This window comes from Colletotrichum aenigma (genome assembly GCF_013390185.1).
Source record: "Colletotrichum aenigma strain Cg56 chromosome Unknown KSG_Cg56_contig07, whole genome shotgun sequence".
In the NCBI taxonomy this organism is placed as follows: Eukaryota; Fungi; Ascomycota; class Sordariomycetes; order Glomerellales; family Glomerellaceae; genus Colletotrichum; species Colletotrichum aenigma.
The window spans coordinates 3,630,039-3,643,433 of NW_023500913.1; the positions used below are offsets into that span (position 1 = coordinate 3,630,039).

Sequence of the window (13,395 nt, forward strand, 5' to 3'; positions counted from 1 at the left end):
CTTGCATTGACCACGCTGGCCTGAAGATCAACCACCTGCATGGCACGGGTTGAAGATGAGAGTTAACGGAATAACATTGAAACCCCTGCTATCATTATTGGTCAGTTCAAACTTGCTGCTGAAGAAAGCAGTGGGGTTTTCAACTGTCAAATGTCGATCAGATTTGATTTCTACTCTAATAACTAAGAAGCTCAAATAATACACCTCCGCTAATGATGTGCTTGTCTTGGCCTCTGCAGGTCCGTCATCTGCACAAGGCTAGCTTCATCGCTATCACTGTAAGAGACCGTGAATGTCTTCTGAAACTTGATATGGCGGTCCTGAGAATCGACATCCGGGCTCGTTCTATCGACAGTAACCACGCCGACTGTTCGAGGCTGGCTGCGGGCGACCTTGGACCTGTTATCGCTCCCGTACTGTTGATAGTACTGACGCCCCTTGCTCCTGATTGTCGATCCGGAAATAGACGGGAACAACTTGACCAGAATCATGCGGATAGATGGTAGACAGGCGCACATGATTCCGACGATGATCTCGATGGTGCTCCAGATGCTGACCTCCATGAAGTCCATCGTTGGGTTCGAGCCTTTGGCGAAATCGACGAGAGATTGTAAGCGGATGATGCTCACGACGGTCACACTGGTACAAGGTTAGCCACGAGTCAATCAGGGTCTTTGCAAGGGTGCTTACAAGGTCCCCACGATGAACATCATTGCGACGCCGATCTTCTTCTTCCAGTGCAGCCTAAGAGCCCGCAGTTGCCATAACGGGATCGCCAGCATCCACAAATCCAAGGCAATGCTGATAGCGGCATTTGACCAGCTGATAGCATTGGCGTCCGCACAACTGCCTTCGTGTAGCCCGTCCCACTTGGTCCAGAAGTAGTGGATAGGCTTGCACTGGAAGACGGCGGTGATAACGAACGCCAGGCCCCACACGATGATGAATATCGTTGTTCCCCAAAGCATCCGCTGCACTTCTCGGGCAGGGAAGATTCGCATGTAGAAGAAAATGATGGCCAACTTGACGAGTGTCACCTGCAAAAAGTACAGCCAAGCCATGATGTAGAAGTAGAACAACACGTTGGTGATCATCTGCGGCGTCAGCGTGTAGATGTCTCGGCCGAGGCCATTCTTCGTCGTTCCATAGACAGTGATGATGGCGCTCGGCATGGCCGCAATCAATGTGGCCAAGACGAACCAGTCGTCCCAGCCAATATCGAGGCCTGCGAAGAAGATCTTGTATGAGAATCGAGCCAAGACGAAGACCGCACCCAAAATGGCCATGACGTTCGAGAGTATCACGTATTCTTGGGATCGGTCGCGCACCGGAGCGCCGCAATTCGTGAGGCTCGCATTTTTGGTAGCTGAAATATCGGCAGCGTTAGATGTCAGTCAGAAGGCAAGAAGCTGGGGAAAATATACCGAGAGCCTCGGGAATCGTGCAACTTCCCGTAACACACAGCGTGACGTTATACTGAAACGCTGCGTTTGTACATATGCAAGTCTGGTTTGTAGGAGCACACAGGCCACCTTGGAAAGCTTGAGCTATGCATTTTGTCTGTATTCACAGCAGGTCAGTCAATTGAGGCTGATGATGATGAATTCCGAGTCAGTGTTTGACGAGCGGACAAGGGAGGACGTACGGCGCAAACCGGATAGCTGGGTTTATTGGCGGGTGTTTGCTGTGCCGTCGCGATGGACATGACGGCCAGGACCAACACCAACACGAGTCGATGAAAGGATGCCATGTTTCTTGGCCGGCAGCAGGACTGCTGCTGGCAATGACTCGGATGATCTTTGCTTAAGAATAAATGAAAGCAATTCCCTTCACGAAGAAAGTCCCCTGAAGTCCATGTGGCAAAGCAGGGTTCAAAATGTGCGGCCGCCACGTCCCAGAATTGCTGGCGATTTGGTCAGGAATTTTAGGGATGAACACTAGTCTCCCTCGCTTCGGCTGATGATACGCTGCACATGTGGTCGAAGGATTGGCATCACATTGCCAGTTTGCAAGGCCATTCCCGGAGGCATCTGCATCACTTCATTCAGCTTAGCACATGTTCCAGCCAGATGAGGGCCGAATGAACCGTTGGTTGTGAGAGACTCCGCCCCCATGCCGCTTCTTGGCTCCCTCAAACGGAAGCGAGTCCCGTCCTCGCGTTCTGGCCAAGAGCCCCTGCAGCAGAAAATGCATTAACAAATCGAAGCCACCAGCGGCACAGCAGCTCAGAATCCTGCTGCCCGGAAATTAATACCCTACCAGATCTCGGGTTCGACGCCACTGAAGAATAGTAATGCACTCAACATCTTCAATCCCGTGGGCGGCACAGAAGCAATTCTACGAGCGGCGCGGACGGCAGGATTCATTCAGCAATCGAGGGTCCATCTGGTTCATCCCATCGTTGTCATTTTAGCTTCTTTTTAATTAACTTTAGATCTGGGCGCGCTGGGCTGAAGACTGGAGAAGATTATCCCTTCCCGCCCCCGCGGGAGCAATCATTCTTGACACCCATCGCCGCCGTCCGGGCCACCCGGTGTCTCATCCGTATTCCCCGGGTAAGGCCGAATCAGGGGCTCATGCATGGAATCTATGGGTCCATCGGGTGTCACTATCTACAATAGGAAGTTCTGTAATGGGGTCGTCGATAAGTATGCGTGTGCTTGCAAGGATGCCCGCGACCGCGTACTCGGCCGATCCAGTTTCGGGCATCCGGCCGCAGGCTATCGATGTTCGAATTTCAGAACCAACAGGTGAATATGGCGCATGAGAGACTCTCCAACGTCGCCGCCAACAATGTAGCAGACCAGATGGGGTCTCGCTCCGCCCCAGGCCGAGGTTGCGCACGCGTCGTTGCAGGGAGGGTGGAATTCGAGATGAAATAGGGACCAGCAGTGCGAGGGATATATGAGCTTGGGAAGATAATCACATCTGTCGTGCAGCTCACCTCTTAGCCACCCACCCCTCTCTCACTCACCTTTCCTTACCTCCGTTGACTACTTGCCCAACTCAAGTCATCAACATGAGGCTCTCTTACCTGGCCGTAGCCACCACCTTGGCTACCCTCACTGCTGCAGCTGTGGCCCCCAAGCAGCAATGCCACTGTCTGCCCGGGGATGCATGCTGGCCTTCGGTTTCGTCTTGGAACAGGCTGAACGACACCGTCGGTGGACGTCTTGTTGCTACCGAGCCAATTGGATCGCCGTGCCACGACCCTACCTATGATGCTGACGCCTGTGCCGCTCTTCAGGCAGGGTGGACAAACCCCTTGACGCAGTGAGTGCCTGAGAAACCGCGATCACTGTCAGACAATATGCTGATTCATCAACAGTATTCCTTCTTCGTCATCCGTGATGCAATCTTACTTCGCCAACCAGTCCTGTGATCCCTTCACAGACAGGTCCATTCCTTGCACCCTGGGCAACTATGTCAGCTACGCCGTTGATGTCAAGTGCACGGCGGATGTGAGCTATGCTCTCAAGTTTGCTAAGACAAACAACCTTCGCGTCGTTGTTCGCAACACTGGGCATGAGTAAGCTACATTCTTACAGATTCTTATGCTGTGACCTTGCAGTGACCTTGCAACAGGCGCTGATTTTCTTCAAAGCTTCCTTGGCCGGTCTACTGGTGCCGGAGCCCTGGCTATCTGGACCAACCATCTCAAGACCATTGACTTCACCACCTGGTCCGACAAGTACTACTCGGGTCCCGCTGTCAACGTCGGAGCCGGTGTTCTCGGATACGAGATGCTTGAGGCTGCCCACGCTAAGGGCCTCACTGTCGTGTCCGGTGAGTGTGCCACAGTCGGTCTTGCTGGAGGCTTCATTCAAGGCGGCGGACACTCTGCGTTGAGCACTCAATTCGGCCTGGGCGCGGACCAGACTCTTGCTTTCCAGGTTGTCACGGCAGACGGCAAAACTGTCGTTGCATCCGCGACTCAAAACACCGATCTGTACTGGGCTCTCAGTGGAGGCGGCGGCGGCACCTTTGGTGTTGTGACTGGCCTCACTGTCCGCGCTTACCAGGCAGAGACTGTTGGAGGCGCCGCTTTCCAGCTTCTTGCTGCTACAACCACTCCGGAGAAGTTCACCGCCGCTGTCTCCAAGTTCCATGAGCTGCTGCCCAACATGACGGACAACGGCGCTTTTGTTGTGTTCCTTCACAATTCTCAGTTCCTGGTCCTGCGACCACTGACCGTTTGGAACTCTACCGCTGCTTACGTTCGCGATGTCGTTTTGGCGCCGTTTACTAAAGCCATGGAGGAAATCGGTGTCACTTTGGCGGTGGCCTACAGCGAGCTGTCCTACCGTGATCACTACGACCGGTACATGGGTCCTCTCCCTCAGGGCAACCTCGAGGTGACGAGGTACCAGTTTGGCGGCCGACTCATCCCCCGTACAGTGCTTGAGAACAACAACGTCGAGTACCAGAAAGTCGTCAACAACCTCACGGCTAACGGCGTTCTGCTCGCAGGTAGCGTCGGCCACTACGATAAGCCTGCGGGTGCCGCTAGCAACGCTGTGCACCCTGCGTGGCGCAAAGCTGTCATGCAGCTGCAGCTCATCACCAACTGGGACAATGCTGCGCCCTGGGTTGACATGGAGGCTTCACAAAGACGCATGACGGAGGAGTTTATGCCGCTGATTACCTCTGTGACTCCCGGAAGCGCGTCGTACATGAACGAGGCAGACTTCAGACAACCGGACTGGCAAAACGCCTTCTTTGGCGAGAACTACAGCAAGCTTCTCTCTATCAAGAAGAAGTATGATCCTGAGTCGCTGTTTTACGTCCTGAAGGGCGTGGGCAGTGAGGCATGGACTGTTGGTTCTGACGGCAGGATGTGCCGCGCTTAAGAGTTTTAGTAGCAAGACGTAACCTACTTAATACATAAACATAATGCTTCTCTGTCAAACCTTGGAAATTTTCATCTAACCTATCTTTAAACTCACTTACTATCATCTCAGAGCGTATCGGGCTTCCTAAGCGTTGGGTTTTGGACGACATCATCCCGTACCCTGCTCAAAGGTAGACACTACCACTTGTGTCACTGATCAGGCCGCACACCTTGCCATAATTATCTTGGCTTGACTGCATGCTTGGCTCTTAGATGTGATTCAATAGTATTTGAGGACTTTAATTGATCCTGTCGATGGTTCGACAATCCCTTCGCCGGTGAAAACTCACTCGCAGCAACGGGACGGCTCGTCGCTGCCGATCAGTTGCGGCAAAGAAGCATAATTACGAGGCATGCGTGGGCAAGCGGGTATCCGGCCACCGTGATTTGTGCGGTCCGCTGCAAAACGGCCCCTTCTCCTCTTTCTCACAATTTTGTGGTCCTCGGCCATGCATGAACTCGTGGTCGTTGGACCAACAGCCCTGTCGCAACAGGGGACTTGCGGGCGTACCTTCCCCAAATCGCAAGAAAGTCGTGGTACTTGTGCGAATGCCCACTTCATTCGAGATCGTCATGCAGAAAAAGGTTCTTTCGTGATTGGATAGGTGTCACCTTCGCCCGGCGATGGTGAGGGGTTACTTAGCGTGGACAAAAAGAAATGTACATAAATAGGGGCTGCTGTAATTTTTGGCTGTATTTCTCGGATGTCGAATACCTACCTTGAATCAACAGGAGCAAGTATGCAAGACCCAATGCTTGTTGTTGGCTTCCTAGCCATACTCTGCGTCATTTATGTGGCAGATAGGCTGGTTCAATGGCGACGAAATGCAAATGTGGCTCCCCTTCCTCCTGGGCCCAAGGGACTTCCGTTGGTAGGGAACTTGCGCGACTTGCCCGAGCCTGGCGTTTTGGAGGCAGAACATTGGGCGAAGCTTGCCGAGTATGGTAAGCTTTCGTATTCTCCGACTGTTGCGCACATGCAAAGTTTGCGCGCAGTGGCTGAACGGACTCTTGCTAAGATGAGATGGCTACGGATAGGTCCTGTCAGTTCGATTACTATCATGGGCAATACCCTCATTTTCGTCAATGATGCTCAAATGGCTATTGACATGTTGGACAAACGGGCAACATATTCATCAAGGGCGGGATTCAATTTCGCCGGGGACATGTGCGCACATTCGAAATCGTTTCTAAGCATGTGTTGTAGACTGACACGTCACCAGCATTGGCTGGAGCAAAACGACCGCGGCATTGAAGTACAACAGCACATTGCGTGCGCATCGCAAGAACTTCGCACGTATCATGGGTACAAAGGCACTTGCTTCACAGTATCACAGCTTGCAGGAAGCTGAAGTTGCCTACTTCCTTCAGCACGTTCTTGACAACCCCGAAAATCTGAGAGACCACATCAAGAGGTGTGTTGACCAATCCGCCGACAAAACCCACTAGACGCAGCTTACTGATATTTCTAACGACAGACAAGCCGGCTCTATTATCCTGAAGGTTGTCTATGGCTACAGCGCCGAGCAAGAAAAGAGAGATCCGCTCATTGACATGATCCAACAATGTACCGAGGATTTATCCAGCTCGGGTGTTCCAGGCGCCTTTCTGGTCGACATCATCCCAAGCCGTGAGTTATCAATCCACAATCTCAGCAATATTCAATGTCTTTGTATATACTGCATTTTAAGGAGATTCTGACGTCTTTAAGTCCGCTATGTTCCAGATTGGGTTCCCGGAACAGGCTGGAAGAAACTGGCTCGGAAGTGGGCATATGAGCTAAACCTTGCAATCGAGACGCCCTTCGCATTCGTGCAGCGTCAGCTAGCTGAAGGAAGGGAAAACAACTCATTTGTGGCGAATCTGCTCAAGAACAGCGAGAATACTGCCGAGGACGTGCGCGAGATCAAATGGGGTTCATCTTCTCTTTACACTGGAGGTGCCGATACGGTAAGACACTGTCTTCCTCTTTCTGGGATATAGCAGCTGGCTGATTCATTGAAGACTGTGTCAACTGTAGCATGCTTCTTCTTGGCTATGACGATGTTCCCCGAAGTTCAAGCCAAGGCCCAGGCGGAGATTGATCGGGTGGTGGGCACTGAGAGGCTGCCTACCCTGGACGACCGGGATTCCCTGCCGTATGTTGAAGCTATCATGAAGGAGACCCTGCGATGGCACTCGGTAGTTCCCACAGCTCTTCCCCACACTGCCGACGAGGATACTATCTATGCCGGATACCGCATTCCAAAGGACACAATGATCATGCCCAATGTTTGGTGAGTTGTTTCTGGAACGGCATGCCTGGCGGCCTGGCCTGATCATAGACTAACGCTAATCTCCCAATCGTAGGTGGTTTACCCATGATCCCAGCATTTACCCAGAGCCAAATGAGTTTCGACCCGAAAGATATTTGGCAAGTCCTGGGCACGAGCCTGAAACCGACCCTCGTAAATTCGTCTTTGGCTTTGGTCGACGAATTTGCGCGGGCAAGACTTTTGCCGAGAACACGTTGTTTCTGGACTTTGTGCAGTCTCTGGCTGTATTCAACATTCGAAAGAAGTCCGTTGATGGCCATATAGTTGAGCCACAGATGAAGAGTCTTCCCGGTGCAATCAGTCATTTGGCGCCGTACGAGACGTGTGTGGAGGCACGGTCTCCTCACCACGAGAAGATGATTCGTGCTCTTGCACATAAGTACCCTTGGCAAGAGTCGGACGGAGAAACACTGAAGAGGATTGGAACGCCAAAGACGGACCCCCTGCCGATTTGATTGAAGGATTGACAGGGCTAATGCTATCAGAATACTCATGCGATGGAGGTGATGGAGGAATAATCCGGCCCCTCCAAGTTCCCTTTGATTTCGTAGGTTCATCTAAACATGACTCAGCTTGCTGATGTCCTGGCTCAGTAACGAGACACGAGCAAGCCATGAACCTTCATTTCTGGGATAGTAAGATTCTCTTCATAGTTTCGGTTCATTCCCATAACTCCATTTCTTTTCTCCCACCGAGTTTGGCGCAGACTAGCCGTTCAAGCATTTCCGCCAATCAAACAAATATTCACAAATGTGCATACTGCAAAATCTGCATAGGTAATATAGGAAACTCCAAGTTCGGGCTTAGTCGCTTTAGACTGCAGGTGATTGTGGCTGGTCGCTGATACACTTCCAATCGAGGCTCTATTAATGCATGGCCTATCCAATAACCACATCGGAATGCCGCGCCTCAATTGCTGACATGTCAGCAGGGTAAGGCTACGACGCACCCTGAAAATTGAAATTCGATCACGCATTCTTTATCTCCCGTTCAGGATGAGCAGATCATAGACGGAAGACTCTCACCCACCACGTACAGCCATGTCTCTTGCCCTTCGTCGTGCATCTCCACTAAAGACGGAGATCCGTCTGGCGCAGGCAGTCTCCGAGTTTGAGGCTTGCCTCGACACCAAGCAAAAGGCGGAATTCAGAAACACTCGGGCAACGGCTCGGATGAGCCCTCCAGCCTTGAAGGATGTAATGCAAGTCACTGCTGAACTAGACCGGGAAGCACATGAGAAGCACAAAGAATCTAGGTCATTCGGTCCTAGATTCACGAACATACTTCAATCAGTACAGCAATACGCCGCTCTAGGAGATGTTGTTGTAGGAGGTTCTCAGAATTTGATTGCTTGCGGCGTATGGACAGCAGTCCGCATGATGCTTCAGGTGAGCTTGGGGGCCAGAAATGATGGGTAACTGTAACTGATACTTCCAAAGCTGTCTTTAGGACATTTGTCCTATCTAGAGAGGCTCTCCGAACTATTCATGGAGGCTGGACGCCAGGCTCCTCGTCACCATGCTATGGCACTCATCTACCCAAAGTCACAGGCTTTACAAAAGAACATGTGCGAATACTATATTGTGGTTGTTCGAATATGCCAACAAATTCAAACCTTCAGTCGCAAACCTAGGTTGAGCCGGATGATATCTGCTCTGGACGATTCCGAGTTGAAGCGACTTCACTCTGACCTTTCTCTATGGTCAACTTCTATCTCTTCACAGATTGAAGTTCTATTAAACGAAAGTCTCGTGAACGAAATACAGCAAGCTTCGAAGACCAGAGTCCTTCTGACTAGGTGGTCAAACTCTGACGATTATCACAGACGTCTCGAGACCAAAGTACGATGGCTTGATGCTTGCTCAACATACGACTATCAAACAGCCTGGAAGCAAACCCGGAAGAAAGGGACTTGCTCCCTAATTTCAAGTTGGAAAGAATATCAATCTTGGAAAAACGATGCTGCTTCCTCAGTCATGCTTCTCAGCGGAAAGGTCGGTGCTGGGAAGTCTGTCACGATCGCCAACCTTGTGGATGACCTCAGTCTCGAAAGGGAGTCGGTGGTATTCTACTTCTTCTGTCGCCATGACAATCCGGAGAGCTTAAAGTGCCAAACAATTTTCGGTAGCCTCACCCGCCAGTATCTATCTGAAATCTCCGTTGGGAGTCAGCAGTTCATAGACGACATACCGAAGCTTGACATGGCGGCAATGACAAGAATCATGGTATCATCCACTAACAAAAGTAGGACTTACGTCCTTATAGATGGCTTAGATGAATGTCGTTCTGAAGAGCGTCGCGGTCTTCTCCAATGTCTAGCTGAAATACAAGGTATGCCAGGCTGGCACCTTGGACTTTCTGCGAGGCTCTCAGCTGAAATTCTTTTTGGAAACGATATAATCATCACATGGCATATCTCCATGCCTAACCTTAACCCTGATTATGAGAGATACGTCGACAGCGAGCTTAGTCGCCGTAAGGATAGCGGCGAGCTTGTCACAAGCGATGCTCAACTGATTACTGAAATCCGTGAAGCACTTCTCAAAGGGTATAATGGCATGTAAGTTTTATTCGCACGCACATTTAACTACAAGATCCCTCAGCTTCTCCTCCTCTTGTTTCTTTCTTTTCTCTCGATCGCAAGGGGTATCCTAAGGGCCTTACAACGGATAGAGCTTGCCTGCTTATGCGTACTGTATTATTACTCTTCTGTTTGATACATCTGCCAGCTGATTCTTCAATCAAGCTACAATTATGCAAATATGTCTTACTGTTTGACTAACTATGCAATAGGTTTCTTTGGGTTTCTTTGCAGGTGGATGCTGTATGTTTCGAGGCTTCCGATCACGACATTCGACAAGCTCTTGCCTCTCTTCCCAAAGACCTAGCAGACATTTACACTCGTATACTGAAAAGCTCCGCAAAGCTAGACCACAAAGGATACCATGTGCGACTTTTCAAGTTCATCACCGCCGCGTTTGAACCGTTGAGCATCGATCAAATCAAGGACATCATGAGCGTAAGGATTGGCGATACTTCCTGGGATCCTAGTAGACGCATCAACGACGTCATAAAAATATTAAAGTTCTGCGGAAGTTTGGTGATGATCGACGAAGAAGAGCAAACCGTCCGATTTGTCCATCACACAGCACGACGCTTCTGCCTAGGAGCTTTAGGCGGAAGCCTCTACGGAACTCTACCATTCACCGAAATAGAGGCGCATCAAGAACTCGGGGAGACTACTGTAACGTACCTGAACTACGGCATTTTTGGCAGACAGTTGTCAACTCGAGTTGTTCCCAACATCGATGTTCGCAAGATTCCAGAGCAAATCAGTCATGCAACCATTGGAAGCCCACGCTTTGCTAGAAACCTTTTCAAACGAACGCCTGCAAAGCCTCGGGATATTGGTCCAATTCTGACAAGGCTAGACCCGAATTGTACGACTGGAAACCGAAGCCAGGGTCAACACCCATTTTATTCCTACGCACAACGCTTTTGGCTTCTTCAATCAAGGCACATGATCAAGTCAAACATGCGCAGCCTGTGGGATCGATTGGCGCATGATCCCGATGCCCTGAACATTCAGGTTTTGACCTTTACTCCTCACCTAGTTGGTCTCTTGGATAACATTGAGGCTAAGGACTTCACACCCGAGATCGTAGGTGTGATTTGGGCATTAAACTACTCACACGTGTTCTTGTTCGACCATCTTGTGGGCTCAAAAAGGGATCATAAGTTGACCGTGCGGGGGCTCGTGCGTCAAATCACTCTCTTTCTTAAGTATTTCAAGGCCTTTTCGACCCAGCCTGCTGAGTTCATCAGTGTGAGCATGGTCTCTGAAATGACGTTGCGTCTGCTCCCTATTGCGATTGAATTGGGAGCGTACGACGCGGTTCAGCGGATGATTCAATGGGTGTCAGCTGACAGTATACTTCTTCAATCCGGAGAAGAAGATATGAGAAGACCAACATGCTTGCCAACTTCGTCTCGGGAGGACAGTATTCGGAGCGCTGCCCAAATTGTCAGGTCGACTTGGGATATGCGCATGCTCCGTCTCCTGGTCAAAGGAAGGCTCAGCTCGTTTGGAGACAATACTCACATGATCGAAGGTTTCCTCAAATCTCAGATCCCCCAGGAGGTTTTGCTGCGAGTGTGTCTATTATTCACACAAGCTGGTGTTCTTCTAACAAGCGAGAGTCTTGACACAGCATACGCAATATGCAATCACTTCACAAGCAGCCTTGAGCTAAACAGCGACTTGACGTCCGCGGCCCTCAATGGCATGCTGTCGAAGGTGCACGTGGAGTCTGCCCCAGTCTTGATCTGCAGCATATTTCGACGAGCCTGTTACAGGGGAAATTTAAAGCTAGCTTACTTGTCGTGGCCGAGCAAACACAACCTCAAAGAGCGAAGCGACATAGCCTCACCGTTTCAAGGAGACGAGATTCAGTTAACCCTTCAAACCATGTCTCGGCAAAGATCCAAAATAGCTCATAAGCTACTCTCCGATGAAAAGTTCCTTCAGCGCCTTGTTCATGGACCTGCCCTCGACAGAGCCGTTGACCTCAAGGATTGGCGTTTGGCAAAACGATTGGTGGATCTAGGGGCGGACCCAAAGCAGTTGATTCAACGTTGCACACAAAACGAAACTCTTCATTATTGTGTCTTAGCGATTGATTTGAATGGTCTCGATTTCTTGCTCGGCATTGGGATGGACGTCAATCAAGTCTCAAACGGCCCGAACTTTCTTGGCTACGCACCCGCCGAACTACTAGCACGAGGTTCATCGTGGAGTCGCTACCACTCTTTTGGGGAACTGGTGACTCGTGGTGTTGAACCAAGACGCTATTCCAGGCGAGATACATGTGCTACGACTTCAGACGAACAACGCCAACGCCTTATGGAGCGTCTCGAAGACAAGTGGTGTTCGACAGAAGAGCTGATTAGTCTGCTACTGACCGAAGAGTTATCGCAAACCGAGGTGTCCGATGGAACCAGTTGGACTGGAAGGGTCGTATGTATGGTCACCACTTATATACGGAAGACGGTCACAGCATGCTTTTCGTTGCATTCGGATGGGCACGGACAACCCTCAGATGTCGAGCAGTGTCTCAAACGCCTTCGTGAACTCGACAATTATATGCACGACACCTTGGAAGGCACCAGGCGCTCACCCTTTAATCACTGTGAGACTTTGTGGTCACTTCACGAGATTGTTGGCACCGTAGAACTTCTGCGTCAGCCACAAGGGAAAGACGGGCGACAATCACCTGATCCTGGTCGGTTCAGAATACAGACTATGCTGCTCGAAATTGCCGACCATGTGTTAAGAGACATGACCGATGGGGATATAGATTCACCTGGTTCAAGTTTGAATTCCACTTTGGATGACTTCTGTTCTACTTTATCCCAGAGGCAGATAGCGGGCATTATGCCCTGGTCAGATCCTGCATTCTCCTCCTGCAGCGACTTTTTCCGGCAGACCTTGCGGCCTGCGTTTGAGGAACACAACCTGCCATGGGTTTTCCCATGCATGATATTTCTAGGGCAAGGCTACTCGGTGGGCATGTTGAAAGATGTTCTTATGACTTTACGGGGCAGAAAACTAATTTCTTCTTTCCCACTATTTGATGTGGCGCCCTCATTACTGGAGGGATCAAGTAGAGCTTTGCAGTTCATGGGTTGCAGCGAACGTGAAGCGCAATATCTGTACGAAAGGTTTGGGAAGCATTTGCCGTAGATTCTTTTGCTCCGTATACGGTTGCCAATGGTTGTCTGGAATTTTCGCATGTCTACTTATGAGTGGTCATAACCTCCATGTAGTCAGAGACTTTGAAGTTTAGTTACGAGACCACGCACGTCAATTAAGGGGCAAATTAATGATGAGAGATCAACTAAATTGAAAGGAAGTCCGATGGAACGGTCTCCCAACATTGATCTCATAAGCTCGGCATACGTCTAGCGATTTGCCGACAGGTCATGTCCATGACTCCCTCGTAGCTCAGTTCATGAACGTCTGCATCGGGATCGCTCCGTGATCAAAATATCCTTTCAAGCGGCAACCTAATTCAGACCTCATCTTACAGATTTGTATCCTCTCATAGATGCTACTGTGTTTTCAAAATTAGGCGATGTGTAGTTATCTGAGGCCTTGCTACGACAGCAAGAAACAAGACCTCATCACTA

General features: G+C 50.3%; 3 protein-coding genes across 3 annotated transcripts; 2 read left to right on the forward strand and 1 right to left on the reverse strand.

The window, feature by feature from the left end:
* Window positions 1-209: 209 nt before the first annotated feature.
* Window positions 210-1,286, reverse strand: SAT4-3 (Satratoxin biosynthesis SC1 cluster protein 4; the record flags this gene model as incomplete). Its single annotated transcript, XM_037326491.1, has 2 exons — window positions 210-639; window positions 691-1,286. 2 exons carry the CDS (start codon window positions 1,284-1,286, stop codon window positions 210-212), a joined length of 1,026 nt encoding a protein of 341 aa, XP_037174925.1.
* Window positions 1,287-3,019: 1,733 nt separating this feature from the next.
* On the forward strand, window positions 3,020-4,850 carry ZEB1-1 (FAD-linked oxidoreductase ZEB1; the record flags this gene model as incomplete). The annotated part of the gene is made up of 3 exons (XM_037326492.1): window positions 3,020-3,273; window positions 3,329-3,529; window positions 3,605-4,850. The coding sequence occupies 3 exons, from the start codon at window positions 3,020-3,022 to the stop codon at window positions 4,848-4,850; spliced, it is 1,701 nt and encodes a 566-aa protein (XP_037174924.1).
* Window positions 4,851-5,952: 1,102 nt separating this feature from the next.
* Window positions 5,953-7,661, forward strand: CGCA056_v011247 (Multifunctional cytochrome P450 monooxygenase; the record flags this gene model as incomplete). Its single annotated transcript, XM_037326493.1, has 6 exons — window positions 5,953-6,059; window positions 6,115-6,306; window positions 6,370-6,521; window positions 6,603-6,841; window positions 6,896-7,167; window positions 7,241-7,661. The coding sequence occupies 6 exons, from the start codon at window positions 5,953-5,955 to the stop codon at window positions 7,659-7,661; spliced, it is 1,383 nt and encodes a 460-aa protein (XP_037174923.1).
* Window positions 7,662-13,395: the final 5,734 nt, after the last annotated feature.